This window comes from Salvelinus sp. IW2-2015, linkage group LG13 (assembly GCF_002910315.2).
Source record: "Salvelinus sp. IW2-2015 linkage group LG13, ASM291031v2, whole genome shotgun sequence".
Classification (NCBI taxonomy): Eukaryota; Metazoa; Chordata; class Actinopteri; order Salmoniformes; family Salmonidae; genus Salvelinus; species Salvelinus sp. IW2-2015.
In genome coordinates, this window is record NC_036853.1 from 41,690,268 (window position 1) to 41,718,210 (window position 27,943).

General features: G+C 40.9%; 1 protein-coding gene across 1 annotated transcript in view; it reads right to left on the reverse strand.

The window, feature by feature from the left end:
* Nucleotides 1–3,538: 3,538 nt before the first annotated feature.
* LOC111971493 (seizure protein 6 homolog) overlaps nt 3,539–27,943 on the reverse strand; it is an 82,062-nt gene continuing 57,657 nt past the window's right edge. Inside the window, exons 10-19 of the mRNA XM_023998295.2 lie at nt 22,915–23,109; nt 22,619–22,757; nt 21,895–22,091; nt 21,388–21,582; nt 8,463–8,657; nt 7,039–7,230; nt 6,847–6,885; nt 5,960–6,077; nt 5,653–5,755; nt 3,539–4,868 (exon numbers count right to left, since the gene is read on the reverse strand). Of these exons, the coding sequence (XP_023854063.2) occupies nt 4,839–4,868; nt 5,653–5,755; nt 5,960–6,077; nt 6,847–6,885; nt 7,039–7,230; nt 8,463–8,657; nt 21,388–21,582; nt 21,895–22,091; nt 22,619–22,757; nt 22,915–23,109 (1,403 nt within the window). The 3' untranslated portion in view covers nt 3,539–4,838. The remainder of the gene's footprint in view (nt 4,869–5,652; nt 5,756–5,959; nt 6,078–6,846; nt 6,886–7,038; nt 7,231–8,462; nt 8,658–21,387; nt 21,583–21,894; nt 22,092–22,618; nt 22,758–22,914; nt 23,110–27,943) is intronic.

Genomic DNA, 27,943 nt, shown 5'->3' on the forward strand with positions numbered 1-27,943 from the left:
CGATGTTTTGTTCCCCGAGCCACTTAGTTATCACTTTTTCCTTATGGCAAGGTGCTCCATCATGCTGGAAAAGGCATTGTTCGTCACCAAACTGTTCCTGGATGGTTGGGAGAAGTGGCTCTCGGAGGATGTGTTGGTACCATTCTTTATTCATGGCTGTGTTCTTAGGCAAAATTGTGAGTGAGCCCACTCCCTTGGCTGAGAAGCAACCCCACACATGAATGGTCTCAGGATGCTTTACTGTTGGCATGACACAGGACTGATGGTAGCGCTCACATTGTCTTCTCCGGACAAGCTTTTTTCCGGATGACTGAAACAATCGGAAAGGGGATTCATCAGAGAAAATGACTTTACCCCGGTCCTCAGCAGTCCAATCCCTGTACCTTTTGCAGAATATCAGTCTGTCCCTGATGTTTTTCCTGGAGAGAAGTGGCGTCTTTGCTGCCCTTCTTGACACCAGGCCATACTCCAAAAGTCTTTGCCTCACTGTGCGTGCAGATGCACTCACACCTGCCTGCTGCCATTCCTGAGCAAGCTCTGTACTGGTGGTGCACCGATCCCGCAGCTGAATCAACTTTAGGAGACGGTCCTGGCGCTTGCTGGACTTTCTTGGGCGCCCTGAAGCCTTCTTCACAACAATTGAACCGCTCTCCTTGAAGTTCTTGATAAATGGTTGATTTAGGTGCAATCTTACTGGCAGCAATATCCTTGCCTGTGAAGCCCTGTGAAAACCTTGCCTGTGAAAACATCTGTAAATCATCTGGATAAAAGGTCAGACCAAATTAGTATTACAAGGAGAACATTTTTGAAAAATGTTTCCAACAGCCCTTTCTTAAAGTAAATGTTTTGATCTGTGCATTGGACACTAACTGATATTATTTTATTTAATGCTTTGTGTCCGTATTTCAAAGAAACGCTCAATGAAAGGTGATTGTGTTTCTTTCAGAACTTCCTCATTACCCAGTTCCTCAAATAATCTGCACTGCAGTTCATTCATTGAATTGCATGGTTCACTTTTAGAATGGCTGTTCAACTTTCCTGCTTGACTATTCACATTGACAATAGTTCTGCTCCATAGGACTTAGCAAATGCTGCACTGTGCTTGGTCATATTAGTAAAACATGTATGAACCCCTTGATAACCGTATTTGGTTAATTTTCAAGTTTTTCTTCAAGTTTTTAATTGATTTCATCAGAATCCCCAAAGTTATTTGTGCGTTGTTAAAAAAATCTACTCCAATGCCACTTCTGTTCTGAGTGGCCAAGAATCGGAGTTCTTAACTGACTTGCCTTGTTAAATAAAACAAATAAATAAAAAGAGTTGCTCCCTATCTGGAGCTCTAATTGGTCTTTATGCCATCTTCATCTGAAGTTATGATATCGCCTGAATATGAGACATGGAAATCTAGTGCATTCGCAGTGTCTAGAACAATAACTAATTTTAGCTCGCATGAAGAATGGTCACAGTATCCATTTATTTTAAGATACAGTTTTTGTATATCCATTTCTGAGCTACTGAAAATGTATGATACAGTTGAAGTCGGAAGTTTACATACACCTAGCCAAATACATTTAAACTCAGTTTTTGACAATTCCTGACATTTAATCCTAGTAAAAATGCCCCGTTTTAGGTCACTTAGGATCACCACTTTACTTTAAGAATGTGAAATGTCAGAATAATAGTAGAGAGAATTATTTCTTTCAGCTTTTATTTCTTTCATCACATTCCCAGTGGGTCAGAGGTTTACATACACTCAATTAGTATTTGGTAGCATTGCCTTTAAATTGTTTAACTTGGGTCAAATGTTTCGGGTAGCCTTCCAGAAACTTCCCACAATAAGTTGGGTAAATGTTGGCCTATTCCTCCTGACAGAGCTAGTGTAACTGATTCAGGTTTGTAGGCCTCCTTCTCGCACATGCTTTTTCAGTTCTGCCCACAAATTTTCTACAGGACTGAGGTCAGGTTGTGATGGCCACTCCAATATCTTGACTTTGTTGTCCTTATTAAGCTATTTTGCCACACCTTTGGAAGTATGCTTGGGGTCATTGTCCATTTGGAAGACTAATTTGCGACCAAGCTTTAACTTCCTGTCTGATGTCTTGAGATGTTGCTTCAGCTAGCGAGGTACTTTACAAATATCCCACTGTTCCTAGGCCGTCATTGAAAATAAGAATTTGTTCTTGACTGGCTTGCCTAGTTAAATAGAAATAATGCTGAAACCTCCAAAATGTGCCTCATTTGACAAAACCAATTTCAGTGTATCCTCACTTATTTTAACGTCAACATGTGATTCAGTTTTCATAAAGCTTATAATTTCCTCATCTGATAAACCTCTACCACAACTTTCTGTCTATAAGTGGTAGTAGTAATTCCCAATATCTTGGGTGTTTGAGATTTGATTGAGCTGCACGTTAATGTTTTTAAAGGCATGCAATTTGTAAAGTCTATTGTCTGTGTAGGGTTCGTTCTGCGTTATGTAATTTAATGAGAACACTGCCACAACTGGAGGTCTGTTTGTTGGATTTATATTTGCCCTGCGCACGAAGAGACAACGCACAATATGTTAGCCCTTGGCGCAGTCACAGCTCTCAGGCACCACGGTTTTAAATTGAAAAATTGCAGAGCCAAGGACAACATACCTCGCTAGCTGAAGGTCAGGCAAGAGAGAACAATAGGGGGGGGTACAGAAATACTGGCAGTCTGAGGGTCTTCTCTGAGCAATTGACATTCCCTCTCTTAAACACTCCACGGGCAATAGGTTTCGAACCATAGCCTCATTTACATTCTCTGTTTGAACTACTTTGTTTAATTTCACCTTGTTGTCACTAGCAATGAATGTATACAGTAAATGTGTCACAGTCCCCTTTAAGACTAAATCCATTTTGCAATTGCTGTACATGAACTCGACATGGTTGTGATTCCACATCCTTTTGACTATCTGGAAATAGGCCAACACAATGAAAGTGATACCAATTTGCACAGACATCACATGCTAGAATAGCTCGTTTACTGTTATTTGGTGATTTACAGAACCAAAACAGTGTTTTGGGTTTATTTTGCTGTGTGCATTTCTCCTTCCCACTCTGTGTTTGATTGGTGTTTTTGTATCAATTAGTATGTGCTGTCACCCTTATCTCCTGTGTCATTAAATATGGTTGACAGGCTTAAAGGGTTGGTCAACACAATTTGTTCCTCAATCTGATTAACAGATTAAATTGGTGTGATTGTTCCTCCAAAGAGCAGTTCCTCCATAGAGTATAACAGATCAAACTTAAACAATGTACACATCTAATATTTTGTCTTGGGCATTCAGTCTTCTGTACATGCACAATAGACTTTAAAAGCTATAACACATTTTTAAAGAATATAGCAGATGCTTTTATCCAGAGCGATTTACAGTAGTGAGTGCATACATTTCATACTGGTCCCCCATGGGAATCAAACCCACAAACTTGGCATTGCAAGGACCATGCTCTACCGACTGAGCCACACAGGACTACAAACATTTGGTATTTAATGAAGACAAGACCTCTTTTCACCATTCAGACTTTGATTTAATCTTACATTTCAGCAAATAAATAATGCCTTCATGACAAAATATAATGCAAATAATACCTTTACAATGCAAAAGAGTCCCCTGGACCCCCATATTRGCACAATGAATTAAAGTAGATTTACTGTTCAGACAATAAACTGGTAAGAAATTCTAAAAGCATATCAGTTAAATACAGCATCACAGCAAGCAGCCAAGTTAGCTTATTTTCTTCAACATTGTGCATATACAACAACTTCAAATTTGCACTGATAACAATGATAATCGTTGATAATCATAATAACATGATTCAGCAGAAGCGGTAAAATATACAATCATTGCGTGCTATAAGAGTGACAACATTCAGGTCCTCACCTTTTTCTCAATGTCATTCAACATCAAGTGGAAATACACTTCAAAAATGGCAAAGAACAATATGAAACGCTGGCTTTGTAATTTTACATTTTACTATGGCAACGAGAGTTGAAACATGAAGATACATTACATTATGCAATGTTATATTTTGCCACTGAATTTTCTGTATATATGAGCCTCAATATTCCACCAAATATTTACATTCAATGTGTGTATGCATCTCTCTCGCTCTCTCTCTTTCTCTCTCTCTCTGTGTGTCTGTGTGTGTATACTGTGTGCAACTGAGCATGAGAGAGAGTGTGTCTGCTTTCCTTTTTTACCTCATAAATATATCTCAGCTCTTCCTCTTTCTCCCTCTTTATGTCTCTCCTTCCATATTATCCACCACTTAACCTCTGTAAGGCACCAATCCTAATTTTAGACAAAAAGTTGAACTGTGGAAAACAGCACACCACTGGGAGACAGTCATCGCTGCACACTATGAACAGATGGAGACAAGGGCCTAGATTCAATCTGGGCCGTGGAAAATCCACGTTAAAGTGCGATTGACATTTAAAGGTAATTTCCAATTGAACCGACATATGCAGCATTTACTGTGAATGCCGTCTCCACTAGCGCTGGAACATTGCCTTTAAAATGTGCTTAGCGGCTTAAACACGATCGGATTGAATCTGGCCCAAGGAGACGCAAACCTACAATCACTGACAGAAAGAGCGACTGGGAAATTAGAGAGACACACAAAAGAAAAGTGAGGTGTAAAGACACAAACTCAAAGATAAAGAGAGAGAATGAAAGAGAGAGGCAGGGAAGAGGAAATAGCGGAGTGGGAGATGATGGGAGTGAAAGAAGTCATCTGAAAGAAAAAGAAAGTTGTTCCTCCAGATCTCTTTATCTATCTGTGTGTTTTAATTCTTCTCAAGACGTTTCTTCTTCAAATGGACACCTCATACTCCCGTGTGTCCTAGGAACCAGGTAGCAATACAACAGACCCGAATAACAATTAATTTGAAGAAGAAAATAGTTGGTTTTAAATGCTACAGCAAAATATCCTCAGCAGTTTAGGACATGCAACCTCCAGGATTCATAAGCAATGGACGAGAGTATTCACTTTTCATTAACCTACAGTCAATGTCATGGCAACTTCCAGCCAAATAAAAAGCAAAGTTACAGAGAATATTTTCCTAAATACTAGCCAAAAGGTGAAAAGTTGAAAAAACATTTGTCAATTTATTAAAGTTGATACAATTTACCTGTACATGAGCTCTACATTAAACTCTAGCTTAGTGACATAGATAGAACAATTTTATCTGGTGGTTTAGTTATACTAATAACCTGGGTTTGATTCCCAGTTGGTTACACAGACAGGGCTATCCATTATAAAAAATAATGACAGGCTAATGCAGGTTTTCATGTTAATTTGGATGGGAGGATTTCTAGCCTATCAGTTTAATCGAGTTGTAGACAATAGAACATCACACATTAGAATGTTTGAACGTGTAATGCGGCTGCATGACTTGTCGGGTATAAAGTTGGGTGTTTACCGCTTCGTGGCATCCAATGGCAGAGTCTGTAATAGGGTAACGCAAGGAACCACTTGTAGATTTGACAGCTCTAACGGAGTTCCACCTCAGAGACTTCCAAAACAACTGCTATGCTGGCTAGTGCGGATCTGATAGAATCTAGCCCCAAAGTGAGAGGGCTTGAGCAATACTTACACATTAGGCAAAAATAGAGAAAATACTCACCCCTGCCTCGTATAGAGGGTTGTTGAAGTCAGACTCCACAGTAATTGGGCTGTATGAGTGGGTGTGAGAGAGAGACTTCCAGAAAAGTGGCTTCCACTGCAGTCTACATACACCGAGGGAGAGGGAAATACATGTTAAAGGGAGAGAATACAGCATACAGTCAACTTCTGATATCTGATCTATGCAATGGCTCAGTACTCTTGTGTGAATGTATGTGTGTGTGTGTGTTAGGTTAAACCATGCCAATATTTGGTGAAAGTAAGAAGAATGCATTTTAATTGAGACTGCTGAACTGCGCAGCACGTACTTTGTGTAATACATGTAGATTCCACCAATCAGAAGGATGACCAGGATGATTGGCAGGATGATTGCCAAGGCAATGTTCTCACTTAGCATCTGGTGGGAGGGCTCCAATGACTGGGATACTAGGGAAATAATCAAAAATAATCAATTAAAGAAGAAGTTAAATCAAGAGGATTAAAGGGGAATTCCACCACTTTTCAACATMATTTTCATTATTTCCAGCAYCATCCCACTGAGCACACCACGTAATTTCAACGTGGGCAATTGGGTAATATTTGGTTGAGACATTGATATATGAGATAACAACCTATATTCACCCACTCAAAAAGACAGCCAAAAGTTTGTAGAATTCCCAATGTGTTCCCATGATTGAGCCGGAATCTGCAGCATTTACCGTGAAGCTGATCTCCATGAACGCAGGAACATTGACCTTAAAATCCACATTTTCCACAACCCGTGATCAGATTGAATCCCTGCATTATTCTTCAACGTTGATTTTTGGTTGAGATGGAGATGTGAATCCAACATAACAAGTATTAACTTGTTGATAAACTGGATTTAAAAATATCTCATAGTGGAGATAAAGTGAAGATATGACGTTGTTTCAAAAGTACAACTTCATCATACAAGGTTTGTCTGTTGAAAATTGGTTACCATGACGTTTCAATGTTCTGTAGTTAGAAATAAGAAGAAATGTCATGACATCATCAAATTGCATTAAAAGTAATTTAAAAAAAAACCTACTACGAGTTTCTAGCCAGGGGGAGGCATTTTCCTTCTCCCTGTGTTAGCATGAATCTCATAGTCTTTGTAAGGAACTGGAGAATGAATATGAGGTTGAAAAGTGTCAAAATTCCTCTAAAGAAGATGTAGAAGGAAACGAAAAATCACCTTCTAATTTATGATCATCCAACAGCTCCTCGTATGCCACTGATAGAGAGATGCAGATTATTATTATTATAAGATCATCATTCCTCATTCACTCTTTACAATATGTTCAAGTGTTTCAATTCTCATGCAGAATTTATTGAAATCCCTCTAACCCCTCATCCTCATTTCCAGCAGTCCAATGTAGAATGTCACCTTTGCAGAAGGGTGGTGGACTGTTCCATTGAGATGGGTGGCCCGGGACACAGTTGATAATAACCTCCCCAATGAGTTCATAGCCCTCATAGCAGAAAAAACGGAGCGTCTCTCCTGCCTGGTAGCTATGTTTGTACAATGTCTGGTAACCATTGTCTGGCACACCTGGGTTTGGGCATGGGTCATACTTCACTGTTTAGGGAAAGGAAATAAAGACGGAGAGAGAGAGAGAGAGAGAGAGCAATGCATTCAGAAAGTATTAACAGCCCTTTTTCCACATTTTCTTGTATAATTTAAGATTGATTAAACTGAGATTATTTGTCCCTGGCCTACACACAATACCGGATAATGTGAAAGTAGAATTATGCTTTTCGAAATGTTTACAAATGAATTACAAATGAAAAGCTAAAATGTATTGAGTCAATAAGTATTCAACCCCTTTGTTATGGAGAGCCTAAATAAATTCAGGAGTAAAAATGTGCTTAACAAGTCACATAAATTGCATGGACTCACTCTGTGTGCAATACATTTTTTTAACATAATTTTTTCAATGACTACCTTGTCTCTGTACCCCACACATACAATTATCTGTAAGGTCCCTCAATCGAGCAGTGATTTTTAAACACAGATTGAACCACAAAGATCTATTGGTAGATGGGTAAAAAATGTAAAAGCAAACATTGAATATCCCTTTGAGCAAGGTTAAGTTATAAATTACACTTTGGATGGTGTATCAATACACCTAGTCACTACAAAGATACAGGCGTCCTTCCAAACTCACTTGTTGGAGATGAAGGAAATCGCTCAGGGATTTCACCATGAGGCCGAAGGTGACTTATAAACAGACACTGGGAGATGAATTCACATTTCAGCAGGACAATAACCTAAAACACAAGGCCAAATCTACACTGGAGTTGATTACCAAGACAGTGGCCGAGTTAAATCTGCTTGAAAATCTATAGCAAGACCTGAAAATAGTTGTCTAGTATTGATCAACAACCAATTTGACTGAGCTTGAAGAATTTTGAAAAGAATAATGGGCAAATGTTGCACAACCAAGGTGTGGAAAGCTCTTAGAGACTTACCCAGAAAGACTCAGCTGTAAWCGCTGCCAAAGCTGATTCAACTCAGGGGGTTGAATATTTATCTAATCCAGATACAATATATTAGTGTTTTATTTTTCATATTCTTTTTTTTATACAAATGTTACAATTTTTCTTCCATTTTTACATTACTGTATTATGTGTTGATCATTGACAAAAAAAGACAATTACATCTATTTTAATCCACCATGTAACACAACAACATGTGGAAAAAGTCAAGGGGTGTGAATACTTTCTGAAGGCACTGTATAATCCCATAGGATTACAGTGTTTGACATCCATCTCAACACACACAGACAAACCCCCAGGGGAGTGACTCACAGACACATTTGGGGCTGCGGTCACTCCACTTGGGGGTGCCCGTATCCCGTCCATGGCAGGAGATCTGACCAGGGCCCTCCAGCTGGTAACCCTGGTTACAGGAGAAGCGCACCACTGTTCCAACAGCGAATCCAGACTCTGGGCGTACCGAACGCGCTCCGTTCACCACCTCCCCCGGATCAGGACACTGCTGGACTGCGGACGATAAGGATATACAAGACATGATCTAATATTTGTATACATTTTTTTATCTACCCTGGTACTACAGATGAAACAGAGCTAAATGAGTAAACTCCAGCACACTTCTTTTCTGATATGTAGATGATTGTCCATTGTCCCTGAATAAACACATATAGAAAACGAATGCATTATTATATACACTGAGTATAAAAAACATTAGGAACACCTGCTCTTTCCATGACCAGTTATGATCCCTTACTGATGTCACCAGTTAAAACAATTGAGACATGGATTGTATACGTGTGCCATTCAGAGCGTGAATGTGCAAGACAAAATATTTTGAACGGGGTATCAACTAGACGCACCGGTTTGAGTGTGTCAAGAACTGCAACGCTGCTAGGAATAATGGTTCTCCACCCAAAGGACATCCAGCCAACTTGACACAACTCTGGGAAGCACAGGAGGTTGGTGGCACCTTAATTGGGGAGGGCGGACTTGTGGTACTGGCTGAAGCGGAATGGTATCAAATACATCAAACACATGGTTTTCATGTGTTTGAAGTTATTCCATTTGCTCCATTCCAGACATTATTATGAGCCGTCCTCCCTTCAGCAGCCTCCTGTGGTGGGAAGACTTGTGGTAATGGCTGAAGCGGAATGGTATCAAATACATCAAACACATGGTTTTCATGTGTTTGAAGTTATTCCATTTGCTCCATTCCAGACATTATTATGAGCCGTCCTCCCTTCAGCAGCCTCCTGTGGTGGGAAGAATTGGGGTCAACATGGGCCAGCATCCCTGTGGAACGCTTTCGACACCTTGTAGAGTCCATTCCCCGACGAACTGATGCTGTTCTGAGGGCAAAAAGGGGTGCAACTCAATATTAGGAAGGTGTTCCTAATGTCTTGTACACTCAGTGTATGTACATACAGTATATGAGGGGGGAAAATATATATATATTTCCAGAATATATTTATGAAATATATAGCTTGAGCAAATCATAACAGAAAAAATGATATGTTAATTAAATATATTTTGGTGCCACATGTATCATGCTGAATTGTAATGTTGAGTCTATTGTCCTCTGGTACCTTGGCATTATGTTCCCAAAGTGGGGTTTGCATGCAAAAGTTGAAAATAAATGATGCAGCTATTGAGGCAACCTGCCACTTATGAACCATAGTATGATTACCTTTGTTTATTTTGAAAAGAGACACATAAAACTCCTGTTGTGACTTTACATTTATTAATCTGATGACTGTTATTTATTTCATCCACTGACTATGTTTAATTGTTACTCGATTAAATTAACCATGTAACAACTAACTCATTAGGAATTTGGGGCACCACAGAAGAGGATGTTTAAAGAGTTACCATTTCCAGAATTAAACTCTATAAGATATACAGTATATCTATTACATCGATAAACAGTCATCTTATTAATCATTACCTCTTATCATATCATCATTCTGAACAGTCGTAACCTTCTTGGATCTGCAAAAAACCCAACCTTACTCATGATTCAGTACTACACAAATTGGTTTAATTATTTATTTACTAGCTAACTAAATAATAACACAGAATAAACATACACACTTACTACATGAGACAATATGGATTTTTACGCAATGACATGGAGAGAGACAGAGAGAGAGCGAGAGGAAAAAGACACTTATCGTTGATAGATTTCAGAATTATTCTCACAGTAACGTTAATCATATAGTTTGCACACAAACCGCCACCTGTTTGGAATAAGAAATCATGAATGTATTTATGTGCTGCCCACTCAAGAAAACGCTTCGAACTGTAACCAGTGCCTGCAACCTGGTTCAGGTTATTGGTCAACTTAGGGCATTTACAAACAGCACAGGAATGACATCAAATCAAATCAAATTGGTCACATACACATGGTCAGCAGATGTTAATGCGAGTGTATCGAAATGCTTGTACTTCTAGTTCCGACAGTGCAGTAATATCTAACAAGTAATATAACCATTCCACAACAACTACCGAATACACACAAATCTAAAGGGATGGAATAAGAATATGTACATATAAATATATGGATGAGCGATGGCCGAGCGGCATAGGCAAGATGCAATAGATGGTATAAAATACAGTATATATATATGAGATGAGTAATGTAAGGTATGTAAACATTATTAAAGCGGCATTATTTAAAGTGACTAGTGATCCATTTATTAAAGTGGCCAATGATTGGAGTCTGTATGTAGGCAGCAGCCTCTCTGAGTTAGTGATTGCTGTTTAACAGTCTGATGGCCTTGAGATAGAAGCTGTTTTTCAGTCTCTCGGTCCCAGCTTTGATACACCTGTACTGACCTCGGCTTTTGGATGATAACGGGGTGAACAGGCAGTGGCTTGGGTGCTTATTGTCCTTGATGATCTTTTTGGCCTTCCTGTGACATCGGGTGCTGTAGGTGTCCTGGATGGCAGGTAGTTTGCCCCCGGTGATGGTTTGTGCAGACCACACCACCCTCTGGAGAGCCTTGCGGTTGAGGGCGGTGCAGTTGCCGTACCAGGCGGTGATAGAGCCCGACAGGATGCTCTCAATTGTGCATCATCATCATGTATTGATCACATCTTTACTAATGGTGCAGAAATTTGCTTTAAAGCACTATCCAAATCCATCGGATATAGTGATCACAATTAAGTAGCCATATCTAAGAAGAAAAGGCTGGGCCTAATATAGTGTTTAAGAGCTCATACAATACGTTTTGTAGTGATTGCTATGTTGATGATGTAATGAATATTTGCTGGTCTGTGGTGGGTAATGAGGACGAATCAGACGCTGCATTTGAAACATTTATGAAATTGCTTATTCCAGTTACTAACAAGCATGCACCCATTAAGAAAATGGACTGTGAAAACTGTTAAATCCCCTTGGATTGATGAGGAATTGAAAAATGGTATGGTTGAGATGAATGAGGCAAAAGGTATGGCAAATAAGTCTGGCAAAACAATCGATTGGCAAACATACTGCAAATTGAGAAATCATGTGACTAAACTGAATTTAAATAAAGAAGAAACTATACTATGAAACAAAGATAAATGATATAAAGAATGATAGTAAAAAGCTTTGGACACTTTAAATGACATTTTGGGCAAAAAGCCAAACTCAGCTCTGTCATTCATTGAATCAGATGGCTCATTCTTCACAAAACCCACTGATACTCTTTGCTCTTGTTTTCCTAAATAAGATGTCGGTGGACGGAGCCTGGAGGGTCGTCAGCGAAATGGGACACACCTGGGCTCGGGTGTGTCCCGGGATAAATACACCTCTTCCGCATTCATTGGGGAGACAATCTCCATGCAGACACAGATAGATTTGGGATGTGGTCTTTTTGTGGCYGTTTGTTTGCTTTGGAACCTTTTAACACCCCTCATCATCACATTTATGCACGCAAACACTCACTTACACTACTGATTACTGACTACACACACCATTGTTAATTCTATTTAGTTTTCTTCCGTTAATAAATATATTTCGTTATTCCTTATCTCCACGTTGTCTCCTTTTCTGTTATGAACTTTGAGCCGGTTCGTGACAACTGCCAACTACTTTAATGATCTTTTCATTGGCAACATTAGCAAACTTAGACATGACATGCCAATAACAAACACTGACACTACACATCCAAGTACAGTTGAAGTCGGAAGTTTATATACACCTTAGCCATATACATTTAAACTGAGTTTTTCACAATTTCTGACATTTAATCCTAGTAAAAATTCCCTCTTAGGTTAGGATCAACACTTTATTTTAAGAATGTCAAATGCCAGAATAAAAGTAGCGTGACTGATTTATTTCAGCTTTTATTTATTTCACCACATTCCCAGTGGGTCAGAAGTTTACATACACTCAATTGGTATTTGGTAGCATTGCCTTTAAATTGTTTAACTTGGGTCAAATGTTCCAGGTAGCCTTCCACAAGCTTCCCACAATAAATTCGGTGAATTTGGCACCTGACAGAGCTGGTGTAACTGAGTCAGGTTTCCTTGCTCGCACACGCTTTTTCAGTTCTGCACACAAATTGTCTACAGGACTGAGGTCAGGGCCTTGTGATGGCCACTCCAATACCTTGACTTTGTTGTCCTTAAGCTATTTTGCTACAACTTTGGAAGTATGCTTGGGGTCATTGTCCATTTGGAAGAACCATTTGCGACCAGGCTTTAACTTCCTGACTGATGTCTTGAGATGTTGCTTCAATATATCCACATAATTTTCCTCCTCATGATGCCATCTATTATGTGAAGTGCACAAGTCCCTCCTGSAGCAAAGCACCCCCACAACACGATGCTGACACCCCCGTGCTTCACGGTTGGGATGGTGTTCTTCTGCTTGCAAGCATCCCCCTTTTTCCTCCAAACATAATGATGGTCATAATGGCCAAACAGTTCTATTTTCGTTTCATCAGACCAGAGGACATTTCTCCAAAAAGTACAATCTTTGTCCCCATGTGCAGTTGGAACCGTACTCTGGCTTTTTTTATGGCGGTTTTGGAGCAGTGGCTTCTTCCTTGCTGAGCGGCCTTTCAGGTTTTGTCGAAATAGGACCCTTTTAACTGTGGATATAGATACGTTTGTACCTGTTTCCTCCAGCGTCTTCATAAGATCCTTTGCTGTTGTTCTGGGATTGATTTGCAATTTTAGCACCAGAGTATGTTCATCTCTAGGAGACAGAACACGTCTCCTTCCTGAGAGGTATGACGGCTGCGTGGTCCCATGGTGTTTATACTATTGTTTGTACAGATGAACGTGGTACCTTCAGGCGTTTGGAAATTGCTCCCAAGGATGAACCAGATTTTTGGAGGTCTACAATTTTTTTCTGAGGTCTTGGGTGATTTCTTTTGATTTTCCAATGATGTCAAGCAAAGAGGCACTGAATTTGAAGGTAGGCCTAGAAATACATTCACAGGTACACCTCCAATTGACTCAAATTATGTCAATTAGCCTATCAGAAGCTTCTAAAGCCATGACATCATTTTCTGGAGTTTTCCAAGCTGTTTAAAGGCACAGTCAACTTAGTGTATGTAAACTTCTGACCCACTGGAATTGTGATACAGTGAATTATAAGTGAAATAATCTGTTTGTAAACAATTGTTGGAAAAATGACTTGTGTCATGCATAAAGTTGGTGTCCTAACCGACTTGCCAAAACTATAGTTTGTTAACAAGAAATTTGTGGAGTGGTTGAAAAACGAGTTTTAATGACTCCAACCTAAGTGTACATAAACTTCCGACTTCAACTGTATATCTTACCAAATTATGAAAGACAAGCGTTGTAATTTTGAATTCCATAAAGTGAGTGGATGAGGAGAAAAGATTATTGTTGTCTATCAACATCTTGTTGTCTATTGCCATCTTTATGTAATACATGTATTACTAGCCACTTTAAATTATGCCACTTTATGTTTATATACCCTACATTACTCATCTCATATGTATATACTGTACTCTATACCATCTACTACATCTTGCCTATGCCGTTCTGTACCATCACTCATTCATATATCTTTATGTACATATTCTTTATCCCTTTACACTTGTGTGTATAAGGTAGTAGTTGTGGAATTGTTAGGTTAGATTACTCGTTGGTTATTACTGCATTGTCGGAACTACATTTACATTTAACTAGAAGCACAAGCATTTCGCTACACTCGCATTAACATCTGCTAACCATGTGTATGTGACAAATACAATTTGATTTGATTTGATGACAAGACGCCGGGGTCTGACAACTTGGATGGAAAGTTATTGAGTATAATACCGGTCGATATTGCCACTCCTATTTGCCATATCTTCAATGTAAGACTACTAGAAATTTTGTGCCCTCAGGCATGGAGGGAGCAAAAGTCATTCTGCTACCTAAGAATAGCAAAGCCCCCTTTACTGGCTCAAATAGGCGACCAATCAGCCTGTTGCCAACCCTTAGTAAACTTTTGGGGAAAAATGTGTTTCACCAGATACAATGCTATTTCACAGTAAACAAACTGACAACAGACTTTCAGCAAGCTTATAGGAAAGGACACTCAACAAGCACAGCACTTACACAAATGACTGATTGGCTGAGAGAAATTATGATAAAAGGATTGTGGGGTCTGTTTTGTTACACTTCWGCGCAGCTTTTGACATTATCGATCATAGTCTGTTGCTGGAAAAACATATGTGTTATAGCTTTACACCCCTTGCTATATTGTGGATAAAGAGTTACCTGTCTAACAGAATACAGAGATGCCTCTCCAACATAATCCAGGTAGAATCAGGAATTCCCTAGGGCAGCTGTCTAGTAGGCCTCTTACTTTTTTCAATCTCTTGAGTAAAGTAAAGCCACTATGTATGACTCAACACTATACATGTCAGTTACCACAGCGACTGAAATGACTGTTAAATGTTGCAAAGAGCTGCAGTTGGTTTCAGCACGGCTGGCAAGGAATAAGATAGTCCTAAATAGATCAAAAACTAAAAGCATAGTATTTGGGACAAATCATTCACTAAACCCTAAACCTCAACTACATTTTGTGATGACCCTGATCTCTCTTTTGACGAACATATCAAGACTGTTTCAATGACAGCTTTTTTCCATTTACGTAACATTGCAAAAATCTGAAATGTTCGGGACAAAAATGATGCAGAAAAATGTATCCATGCTTTTGTTACTTCTAGGTTAGACTACTGCAACGCTCYACTTTCTGGCTACCCGTATAAAGCACTAAATAAACTTCAGTTAGTGCTAAATAGGCTGCTAGAATCCTGATTAGAACCAAAGATTTGATCATATTACTCCAGTGCTAGCCTCCCTACACTGGCTTCCTGTTAACCTCACTAGGGTATGTGGGACGGTAGCGTCCCACCTCGTCAACAGCCAGTGAAACTGCTGGGCGCCAAATTCAAAACAACAGAAATCCCATAATTAAAATTCCTCAAACATACAAGTATTTTACACCATTTTAAAGATAAACTTGTTGTAAATCCATCCAGTGTCCGATTTCAAAAAGGCTTTACGACAAAAGCACACCAAACGATTATGTTAGGTCAGAGCCATTTTTCCAGCCAAAGAGAGGAGTCACAAAAAGCAGAAATAGAATTAAATCACTATCCTTTGATGATCTTCATCAGATGAGACTCATAGGACTTCATGTTACACAATACATGTATGTTTTGTTCGGTAAAGTTCATATTTATATCCAAAAATCTGAGTTTACATTGGCGCGTTATGTTCAGTAGTTCCAAAACATCCGGTGATTTTGCAGAGAGCCACATCAATTTACAGAAATACTCATAATAAATATTGCTAAAAGATACAACTGTTATGCATGGAATTTTAGATCCACTTCTCCTTAATGCAACTGCTGTGTCAGATTTCAAAAAAACTTTACGGAAAAAGCACACCATGCAATAATCTGAGTACAGCGCTCAGAGACCAACACAATCCAAACAGATATCCGCAATGTTGTGTAGTCAACAGGAGTCAGAAATAGCATTATAAATATTCACTTACCTTTGATGATCTTCATCAGAATGCACTCCCAGGAATCCCAGTTCCACAATAAATGTTTGTTTTGTTCGATAATGTCCATCATTTATGTCCAAACACCTCCTTTTTGTTCGCGCGTTTAGCCCAGTAATCAAAATTCATTAGGCGCGATCACTAGGTGCAGATGAAAAGTAAAAAAGTTCCGTTACAGTCCGTAGAAACATGTCAAACGATGTATAGAATCAATTCAATAATGTTCCAACCGGATAATTCCTTTGTCTGTAGAATTGCAATGGAACGCAAGCTAACTATCACGTGAACGCGCGTGGCCAGCTCGTGGCTCTCTGGCAGATCTCTGACTCAATCCCCTCTCATTCGCCACCACTTCACAGTAGAAGCCTCAAACAAGGTTCTAAAGACTGTTGACATCTAGTGGAAGCCTTAGGAAGTGCAATATGGCCCCATAGACACTGTGTATTCGATAGGCAAAGAGTTGAAAAACTACAAACCTCAGATTTCCCACTTCCTGGTTGGATTTTTTCTCAGGTTTCTGCCTGCCATATGAGTTCTGTTATACTCACAGACATCATTCAAACAGTTTTAGAAACTTCTGAGTGTTTTCTATCCAAATCTACTAATTATATGCATATTCTAGCTTTCATGGCTGAGTAGCAGGCAGTTTAATTTGGGCACGCTTTTCATCCAAAATTCCCAATGCTGCCCCCTACCCTAGTGAAGTTAAACAAGTAACTCTTTATCCACATTATAGCAGGGGGTGTAAAGTCATAACACGTACGTTTTTCCAGCAGCAGACTATGATAGATAATGTAAAAAGCTGCACTGAAGTCTAACAAGACAGCTAACAAGACAGCCCCCACAATCATTTTATCATCAATTTCTCTCAGCCAATTATCAGTCATTTGTGTAAGTTCTGTGCTTGTTGAGTGTCCTCTATATGCGTGCTGAAAGTCTGTTGTCAATTTGTTTACTGTGAAATAGCATTGTATCTGGTCAAACACAGTCCGTTTTTGTGGCACCTGACCAGACGACTGAACAGTAGTCAACGTGCGACAAAACCAGGGCCTGTAGGACCTGCCTTGTTGATAGTGTTGTTAAGAAGGTAGAGCATCGCTTTATTATAGACAGACTTCTCCCCATCTTAGCTACTACTGCATCAATATGTTTTGACCATGACAGTTTACAATCTAGTGTTACTCCAAGCAGTTTAGTCATCTCAACTTGCTCAATTTCCACTTTATATATTACACGATTTAGTTGAGGTTTAGGGTTTAGTGAGTGTTTTGTTCCAAATACTATGCTTTTAGTTTTAGAAATATTTGGGGCTAACTTATTCCTTGCCACCCACTCTGAAACGAACTGCAGCTCTTTGTTGACTATTGCAGTCATTTTAGTCGCTGTAGTAGCTGCCGTGTATAGTGATGAGTCATCCGCATACATAGAAACTTTACTTTTGGCTTTACTCAAAGTCAGTGGCATATCGTTAGTTAACATTGAAAAATGCAAGGGGCCTAAACCCTCTGTGCTCTGTTAGACCAGTAACTCTTTATCCACATTATAGCAGGGGGTGTAAAGCCATAACACATACGTTTTTCCAGCAGAAGACTATGATCAATAATGTCAAAAGCTGCACTGAAGTCTAACAAGACAGCTAACAAGACAGCCCTCATGTTCATTTTATCATCAATTTCTCTCAGCCAATAATCAGTMATTTGTGTAAGTGCTGTGCTTGTTGAGTGTACTTCCCTGTAAGCATGCTAACATTATTTTGTCAATTTGTTTACTGTAAAATAGCATTTTTGGGCCTATCACAAGGGGGAGTTAGAACACTGATCTATTGGTAGTCTAAACTGTGGCACAAATGTACTATATTTTCGTAAATTATTGGAGGTGTGAATGTCCCGAGAGTCTCTCGTCTCTGGCGCTAGAGTCCTGCATCAGGCCCAAAAATGTTTTGCTGGTGTGTGGTCCTGGAGTTGAGAGAGTACCCAGAAAGATTTCAACTGGTTCCCCCACAGCAAGATGGCATGAAAAGGGGTGTGAGTAACGGGAGAGGAAAAGTTCTCCATATGGCCTACCAGAGTACTCGCTCCTACTGGTGAGCCTGGTCTTTTAGTGGACAGGTGGCCATGAAATTACCAGCAGTCCCGCAATACAGGCAACTCTTCATGTGAAGCCTGTATAGCCGTTCGGCTGGGGACAGCCTAGCTCTGCCTAGTTGCATCAGCTCAGGAAGAGATTAATTGGCAGACTTCGGAGACTCTCGGGGGAACTCGGGTAGCCTCCGGTTCTCTCGGCAACAGAGCCATCGGAGACTTCCGGGAAGTCTCGGAGGCAAGGTGGATGCCTTGGGCGGGCGAGTGAAATCGAACCTCCTCTCCTTCCTTCGCTCCCGTAGTCGCCCATCGTTCCGAATGGTCAAGGCGGTGAGCGAGTCGAGATCCGTCAGTAGTCCCGGGCTGCAAGCCCGTCCTTTACTTCCTCCGATATTCCTCCAGACTGAGGCAGACAGTGGACTGTTGCTCCCACACCACCGTGGCCCAGGCAAGTACCCTCCCGGACATCAGCGTTATGATGTACGCTATCCTCGAGCGGTCCAAGGGGAAGGAAGAAGGCTGCAGCTCAAAAATGAGGGTGCACTGGGAGAAAAAAGCTTGGCAGGTTCCGGAATCTCCAGCGTCCAAAAGGTACAGAACGGCGGGCAGGCTCAGGGTCAGGGCTTGCAGAATGGTCAAAACCGGGAAAACTAGAAAACAGGAACTAGAAACAGACAGGAGCAAGGAGAAAACCGCTGGTAGGCTTGACGAACAAAATGAACTGGCAACAGGGAAACAGAGGACACAGGTATAAATACACTAGGGATATTGGGGAAGATGGGCGACACCTGGAGKGGGGTAGAGACAAGCACAAAGACAAACGCAACAGATCAGGGTATGACAAGTACAGCCACTATTTAAAAAAGTCAAATGCATTCGTGAATTCAATCGCTTTAGCCGAAATGTTGCGGTTTATTCATTGGGACTTTAAATGTATTAAGGGATGTTTGCGAGGCATATCACTTCTTCCATCTCTTTGAATAGCCCACCAAATGCACTGTTTTCTAACCACATCTGGATTGATCCATAACGAATTACTATGGGAATAAATATCCCTGAATGACAGAAATATTGGAATAAAGTAGGCTAATGAAGGCAACAAATTGTTGCTTACTTAAACACCCAAAGTCATCCAATTGTTACAATAGGATTTGAAGTAATAACCTATCTGTGTGTGGTCAACTACTTTAGCACCGATTTGCGCTGCTTTGAGACAAGCATGGGGACTGGTCTTGATAAATCCGATTTGTATTTTCACATACTCCGTTTGGGTATTGGTTAGCCTACAATTAGGGTGTGGAAATGTTGTGATTATTTTGCTCTTCCCTCGCAGTCATTTAGCAGCCTAGGCCTACTCCCAACCGGTCACTTTGTACAGCGCCATTTTTGTCTAACGGAAACCCTGAGGCCTACGTAGGCTACTGTAAAATGCATTTTCGTTTTTCTTGGAATAGAAACACCATAATATTAATCAATTTAATTAAGCAAAATTTCGAAAAATAAAAGGTTTTAAAGTCTCTAGTACAGCCAATATTAAAAACAGTCAAATGCGGTTCATTAATTGTTTAATTATTCAAGAATCTCTTTGTTATTTTGTTTTATAACTAAAATGCTTGACTGTATTTTAAGACTTGGATGACTTGCATGCTGTGTGATGACATGCACAAATGAATGAATGACTGAATGATTGATATACTGTATATTGAATTAGGCCTTTATGCCAATAAATAAGTTAAGCTAAAACAGCTACAGTAAACATGACTCTTAGGTCTAGAGCTCCATGTCATTTCAATAACTTCGCTTCTCAAAGATGCCCTCTGGTGGTCAAACTAGCATTAATGACAACAATGGCTGACAGTAAAATAATATGACTTCATGCACTCTAATGTGCCATACATTTATGCAGCACGCTGCAAGCTGTGCTGTAGTATGACGCAACTATCGCCCAACAACAGAGTTTTTTTGTTATAGATGTTCAATGTCTACTATGATGGTAAAAGTTTATCTTGATTTTGTGTAACAGCACGAGAAATGCAGATGTGCTGAACTGCTAATAAGTGATGTGTTTCAAGGCTGCTAGTGGTTAGCTAGTAGGGGTAAGCCAGCAGGACTATGCTAAAAGCCTACACACCGTATAAGTGATACATTTTTTGCTGATACAGAATAAAGAAATCACAGGATATGGTCAGATGATAAGTTGGTTTTATTCAGTGCCAATGAGGACTCGGTATGATGTGGGTCTTTACCGTCTTATGTGGACAGTGGCTCACTCCTGCTGTGTATTCACTCGTGTGTTATTCTCTTGACATCACTTTTCCAAACACTTTTCCAACATGACATCTCAAATTCGGATAAATGTACATTTCTCCCAAAATACAAATGTAAAGTGATATGTCATATTGGGACTTTTAATTGGAAACATGATCAGAATGTTTACCAGCAACCTATTTCTGCAATCTTCCCTTTAAGTGTCTGAAAGGACCTAAGGCTCTATTCAATTTAGCCAACATCTGCATAGTGGTTGTTTGGGCGGCGTCGGAGGTGGAACTGTGTTAGAGCTGTCAAATCTACAAACGTCTCCTGGCCGTATACCTAACGCAGACATTGCCATTGGCTGCTCAGAGTCGCATTAAGAGTAATCCCATATAGCCTTGCTTACAAGTTCGAACACTGGAATAATATATAATATTCTCATTATTTTGTTTAATGATTTTTAATTTGAGTGTCATTATTGTAGCCTACACTTTCTCTTTCTGAACTTCGAACTCGAGTGGGACAAGTCTGGCTTCATGACAATTATCAAGTGCAGCTGCTCACCAATTTGAAAACGCCAATGCAGTTCCACCTCCAACACCACCAAAACAGCTATTGTGTTGGCTATCGCCAGTTAACGCTAGATCTGATTGAACCTAAGCTTTACTCAACCTCTAAGATGTAAAGTGATTTTTAAATCAGTTAGTATGCTCAGTCGGTGATCAGCAAAGGAGCAAAATTGATGCTCTCAAACACATCCTAAGTTTTGTTGGAAGTTCGGGTTGTGTTCCCCTGCTCAGGTGTTGCGTTGCGTCAACCAATGGATAACATATGATCTGGCATGAGTCAGCAATGTAGTCGGGCAGGAACACACTTTAGCTCACCTTTGATGCAGGTGGGTGGGCTATTGCTCCAGGAAAGATCCCATTGGCAAGTGATGATGTCAGAGCCACTGATGTCATACCCCGGCTGGCACTGATAGGTCAACACACTTCCCCTCACGGGAGAGGTGTGGGAGGAGCTAATCCAGCCAAATTCGATTTGAGGGAGGGCAGGGCAGGTGTCATTAGGCTCTACCTCTGGATGTGAAAGAAGTTGATGTCATTAGATGTAGGATAAACCAAGTGCTTGTTCAGGAGGATATAATGTTACAGAACATTCAGATTGAAAAATAATTGTGTAGAACACACAATTGAGGTAGAATACGTAAATCGTATTGTCTGTTCATATTATATCTACATTTATTAACATATTGCCTCACTGAATACACACCAGGAAAATGTACATATTGTATTTGGGTGATGTTATGTATGGGCAATCAATGTTCTGCATATCATGTCCTTTATGTGAATGTAATGTCCTGTATGTAAAAGTCCTGTATGTGTACTTACCACGGTAGTGAATAAGGAACCCCTGGCTGAGAATAAAGGAGGAATCGTCAGGGTCACTCTGGAACTGAATAGTGACCTCAGAACCACCTGACACGACCTGGAAACGCTCTCGTGACCCCAGGTACTGGCCAATCACATGGGACATGAGGTCGTGACCATCGAATATGGTGAGAACGTCGTTGTGGCGGATATTCATACTTTGAGGGAGACAAAATGCATGAAGAGAGGAAAACAACTTTCACTTTAATCACAATGTCACTTCAAATGGAATCATAAAATATATATTCTCACAACTATTGTCATTTCTAATCCTTACAATAAAAACTTCACTGGAAGCATCACATATTTTTTTGAATGTATGTCAGTCACAGTTGAAACACACCCGTTATAATCAATGAGACTCGCTACACCAGCCACGGAAGCAGCCATCAGTGAAGCGACAAAACGCAAGGTTCACATTGTTCAACCTTTGTTTTATGCTTTAAGTATATTCCTTACAAAACATGCAAACATACTTATTTTGAGTTCTATCTCCATCATATACCTCCGGTGTAGTGGTAAAAAAAAAAATATGCAAAGGGAGTGCTCATGTTATGCAGTGAGGTTTCAGAGGCAAAAGAGGCATGGGAAAATTCAAGGAGAACAATTCCCTCTCCCAAATACTCCAACCACAGCTTCAAAGACGAAAATATTGCCTTTTGGGTGTTGGAGAGGCCAAACTCACATCTGGATGTCCAGTTCGATGCGCTTCTCCTCATTACCATGGATCTGCCACACACAGTCCTGCCCCTTGGAGTAGCTCTGTGGCCAATCGGGGGACAGAACAGTACTGGAGGGATCGGTCAACTCTCCCCCACACAAAGCTGAGAGGGGGTGGGAAGAGAGGGTGTGAGGTAGTAGCACAGGGAAAAAGTTATTGTAACATTACTTGTATTATTGTCTTTCGTTTTTAGTTTCGTGAATGAAAGGGGCTTTATAAACAAATCATCATAATGTAATGGTAGTATTCAATAGTATTACCTTTACACACAGGCTCACTCTCATTCCAGTGTGGATTGCTTGGGTCCACACACTCAATGACCCCGGAGCCCTGCTCCATGACAAAGCCTGGGGAGCAGGAGAAGATGACTGTGGTTCCCAACGGAAAGGCAATGTCACTGCTGCTGAAATTCCCATGGGGTAAGTAGGGCTCATAACAGTGTTCCCCGTCAAAGGCTGAGAGAAAGCGAGAGAGAGCGAGAGAGATAAAATAGTGTGCACATGTGAATATGAGGAGAGAAAGAGAGAGAAGTAGGATAAAGCATAATATAAGATGAACTAAAGTAGGGCTGACCCCATTTAGTTGACTGGTCGATTGTTTGGTCTATAGACTATTGGTCGACCGAGATTTCTTTTTTTATGGTGCACAAGACACCGGTTTGATTCCCTCCTGTATCATTGGACTAATCCATTGCGGAGGCCATGGCGATGGCACAGTCCATCACTCTAAGACACGTGATACTGAAATTGTATATGGTTATATTACGTAAAAAATAATAGTGCAACACTAATAAAGCTAATATTATTAGTGTATTATGCTATGTGCATAATAGAAMAATTAACCAGCATATTGGGATTGAGAACAGTGAGGCAGAGGGAGCAGCAGCAGAGATGATGAAACAGCCTTTGCCCTATTCAGAAGGGGGTGGTCGGGTAATGTAATTATGTGCACAAGCACAAAACACCATATCTGTAAATTTTTTCCCGTACATGGCAGGAGAGTAATTTCAGCCAGAATAACCAACTATAAGGTCCTCTGATAATACCAGTCCCTGTGTTTTGAGAGAATCGACATCCCTGTGTTTTGAGAGAAATATCTGAGTTTGACAGGTGTTGCTCACGGTTTGAGCAAGAAAACAATGACTGATTCAATAAATTGAACGAAGTGCTGCGCATAGCCTAGTATTACCATCAAAAAGTATTCAGACCCCTTGACTTTTTCCACATTTTGTTACGTTACAGCTTTATTCTAAAATGTATTAAAACATTTTATCCCCCCTCATCAATCTACACACAATACCCCATAATGACTAAGCAAAAAAAWGTTTTTTGTGTGCAAATGTATATAAAAAAAAAAGGGAAATATTACATTTACATAAGTATTCAGAGCCTTTCCTCAGTACTTTGTTGAAGCACCTTTGGCAGCGATTACAGCCTTGAGTCTTCTTGGGTATAATGCTACAAGATTGGCATACCTGTATTGGGGAGTTTCTCCCATTCTTCTCTGCAGATCCTCTCAAGCTCTGTCAGGTTGGATGGGGAGCGTCGCTACACAGCTATTTTCTCTCCAGAGATGTTCGATCGGGTTCAAGTTTGGGCTCTCTCAAGGGCATTCAGAGACTAGTCCCGAAGCCACTCCTGCCTTGTCTTGGCTGTGTGATTAGGGTTGTTGTCCTCTTGGAAGGTAAACCTTTGCACCAGTCTGAGGTCCTGAGCACTCTGGAGCAGGTTTTCATCAAGGATCTTTCTGTACTTTGCTCTGCTCATCTTTGCCTCGACCCTGCCTAGTCTCCCAGTCCCTGCMGCTGAAAAACAACAAAACAGCATGATGCTGCCACCACCATGCTTCACCGCAGGAATGGTGCCAGGTTTCCTCCAGACGTGACGCTTGGCATTCAGGCCAAAGAGTTTAAGCTTGTTTCTCATAGTCTGAGAGTCCTTTAGGTGCCATTTGGCAAACTCCAAGCAGGCTGTCATGGGCCTTTTACTGAGGAGTGCCTTCCGTCTGGTCACTCTACAATAAAGGCTTGATTGGTGGAGTGCTGCAGAGATGGAAGGTTCTCCAATCTCCACAGAGGAACTCTGGAGCTCTGTCAGAGTGACCATCGGTTCTTGGTTACCTCCCTGACCAAGGCCCTTCTCTCCGATTGCTCAGTTTGGCCGGGTGGCCAGCTCTAGGAAAAGTCTTGGTAGTTCCAAACTTCTTCCATTTAAGAATGATGGAGGCCACTGTGTTCTTGGGGAACTTCAATGCTGCAGAAATGTTTTGGTACCCTTCTCCAGATCTGTGCCTCGACACAATCGTGTTTCGGCGCTCTACGGACAATTCCCTCGGACTCATGGCTTGGTTTTTGCTCTGATATGCACTGTTAACTGTGTGACCTTATATAGACAGGTGTGTGCCTTTCCAAATCATGTCCAATCAATTGAATTTACTTCAGGTGGACTCCAATCAAGCTGTAGAAACATCTCAAGGATGATCAATGGAAACAGGATGCATGTGATGTCAATTTCAAGTCTCATAGTAAAGGGTCTGAAAACTTATGTAAATAAGGTATTTCAGTTTTTTTTCATATAAATCAGCAAAAATATCTAAAAACCTGTTTTCGCTTTGTCATTATGGGGTATTGTGTGTAGAGTGATGAGGAAAAAATGTATTGTATCCATTTTAAAATAAGAAATAGAAAAGGAGTCCGAATAGTTTCCGAATGCACTGTGTGAAGGGCCTACATGCATCAACTTTCAGTGAATGCTTTTGTTCATATGTTTTGTGCGTATGAATTTAATATCGACAAATGCGTCTGTAAAAAATATTGTGCCTATTTAATTTAACCCTTGCTGTTAATAGATCGTAAAGCAGCATACAACTGACCTAAATGTTTGGAAATGATAAGTTCACTTTCGCATTCCATAGCCTTAAAACGTATCTCAAGTACAAGTGCACTATTTAGCTCACATCTGAAGGCCGGGGGGCATTTAGGACGTCTACTGCGGATTGCTAAAATATCCTATGATTATGATCACACTTCCTCAACTCAAATATTATGGCGACACTATACCAAAGATGGATTTGTATGGTTTAGAAACTTGGGAACCAAGCTCGAGTTATCAGTGTAGCCCTGTTATTGCCTGGACTTGTTGAAATATCTTCACGCCTACAAGAAAACCTCCAGGCTTCCGTCATAACTGTCCATTTACTTGAAAAAAGAAAGAACTACAGGGGGAAGTTTGGACAAAAACTATTCCCGTCCGAGTCGTCCTCTGGAATAACGGACATTCTGGGGTAACAATTACATAACCAACATTCTCTAGTAATACTAGTCCAATGCGAATAGGGTTTGTATTTGTATTTATTATGGATCCCCATTATCTGCTTCCTGTCACAAATCCTCCCGGTGGTGCTGCTCATTCCGTTCACCAGCTCCGGAGGTCTACGTCACCGGCCTTGTAGGCGTCACTGAACTGGATTCATTACCACCAACCCCGGACTGTCTTGTCTCACTATGCACACCTGGTTCCCATTCCCCCTGATTAGTATGTGTATATACAGTATGTGCCCTCTGTTCCCCATTGTCCTTGTCGGTTTTGTTGTTACCATGTCCGTTGGTCGTGTGAGTACCTGTGCTATTATATCGGCTTCCATTTTGCACTTGTTTTACGGGTCTCGTCCTGTGTATTATTTAGAGGTTAACACCTCGCTCTTTTGTTTGGGTGGAGAAAATAAAAAACCCTATTACGCATTCCTGCACCTGCCTCCAATCATTATACAACGTGACACTGCCAAGGCAGCAGCTACTCTTCCTGGGGTCCGGCAAAATTAAGGCAGTTACAACATTTAAAAAACATTACAATAGATTCATTACAGAATTCACAACACACTAAGTGTGTGCCCTCAGGCCCATACTCCACTACTACATATCTACAACGCAAACTCCATCTGTACATCTGTGTGTATAGTGCATATGTTATCGTGAGTGTGCCTATGTTTGTGTTACTCACAGTCCCAACTGTTCCATAAKGTGTATTTTTACCTGCTTTTTAAATCTGCTTGCATCAGTTACCTGATGTGGAATAGAGTTCCATGTAGTTATGGCTCTATGTAGTACTGTGCGCCTCCCATAGTCTGTTCTGGACTTGGGGACTGTGAAGAGACCTCTGGTGGAATGTCTTGTGGGTTATGCATGGGTGTCCGAGCTGTGTGCTAGTATTTTAAACAGACAGCTCTATACCTTCAGCATGTCAACACCTCTTAAAAAGTAATGAGGAAGTCAATCTCTCTTCCACTTTGAGCCATGAGAGATTGACATGCATGCCATTAATGTTAGCTCTCTGTGTACTTTTAAGGGCCAGCCTTGCTGCCCTATTCTGAGCCAACTGCAATTTTCCCAAGTCCCTCTTTGTCCCACCTGACCACACGACTGAACAGTAGTCCAGGTGCGACAAAACCAGGGCCTGTAGGACCTGCCTTGTTGATAGTGTTGTTAAGAAGGCAGAGCAGTGCTTTATTATGGACAGACTTCTCCCCATCTTAGCTACTGTTGTATCAATATGTTTTGACCATGACAGCCTAATCATCTAAGAAAATTGAGGAGAGCGCAAACCCCAACTTAATTAGATCTATAATCAATAGCCTAACTGTTAATTGTGCCTGGCTTTATAAATCAACCATATATATCTTAACCAGGTGGTGAATCGCATCTCTGCATGTCTGGCAGACATATCAGTGTGGATGACGGATCACCACCTCAAGCTGAACCTCGGCAAGACGGAGCTGCTCTTCCTCCCGGGGAAGGACTGCCCGTTCCATGATCTCGCCATCACGGTTGACAACTCCATTGTGTCCTCCTCCCAGAGTGCTAAGAACCTTGGCGTGATCCTGGACAACACCCTGTCGTTCTCAACTAACATCAAGGCGGTGACCCGTTCCTGTAGGTTCATGCTCTACAACATTCGCAGAGTACGACCCTGCCTCACGCAGGAAGCGGCGCAGGTCCTAATCCAGGCACTTGTCATCTCCCGTCTGGATTACTGCAACTCGCTGTTGGCTGGGCTCCCTGCCTGTGCCATTAAACCCCTACAACTCATCCAGAACGCCGCAGCCCGTCTGGTGTTCAACTTTCCCAAGTTCTCTCACGTCACCCCGCTCCTCCGCTCTCTCCACTGGCTTCCAGTTGAAGCTCGCATCCGCTACAAGACCATGGTGCTTGCCTACGGAGCTGTGAGGGGAACGGCACCTCCGTACCTTCAGGCTCTGATCAGGCCCTACACCCAAACAAGGGCACTGCGTTCA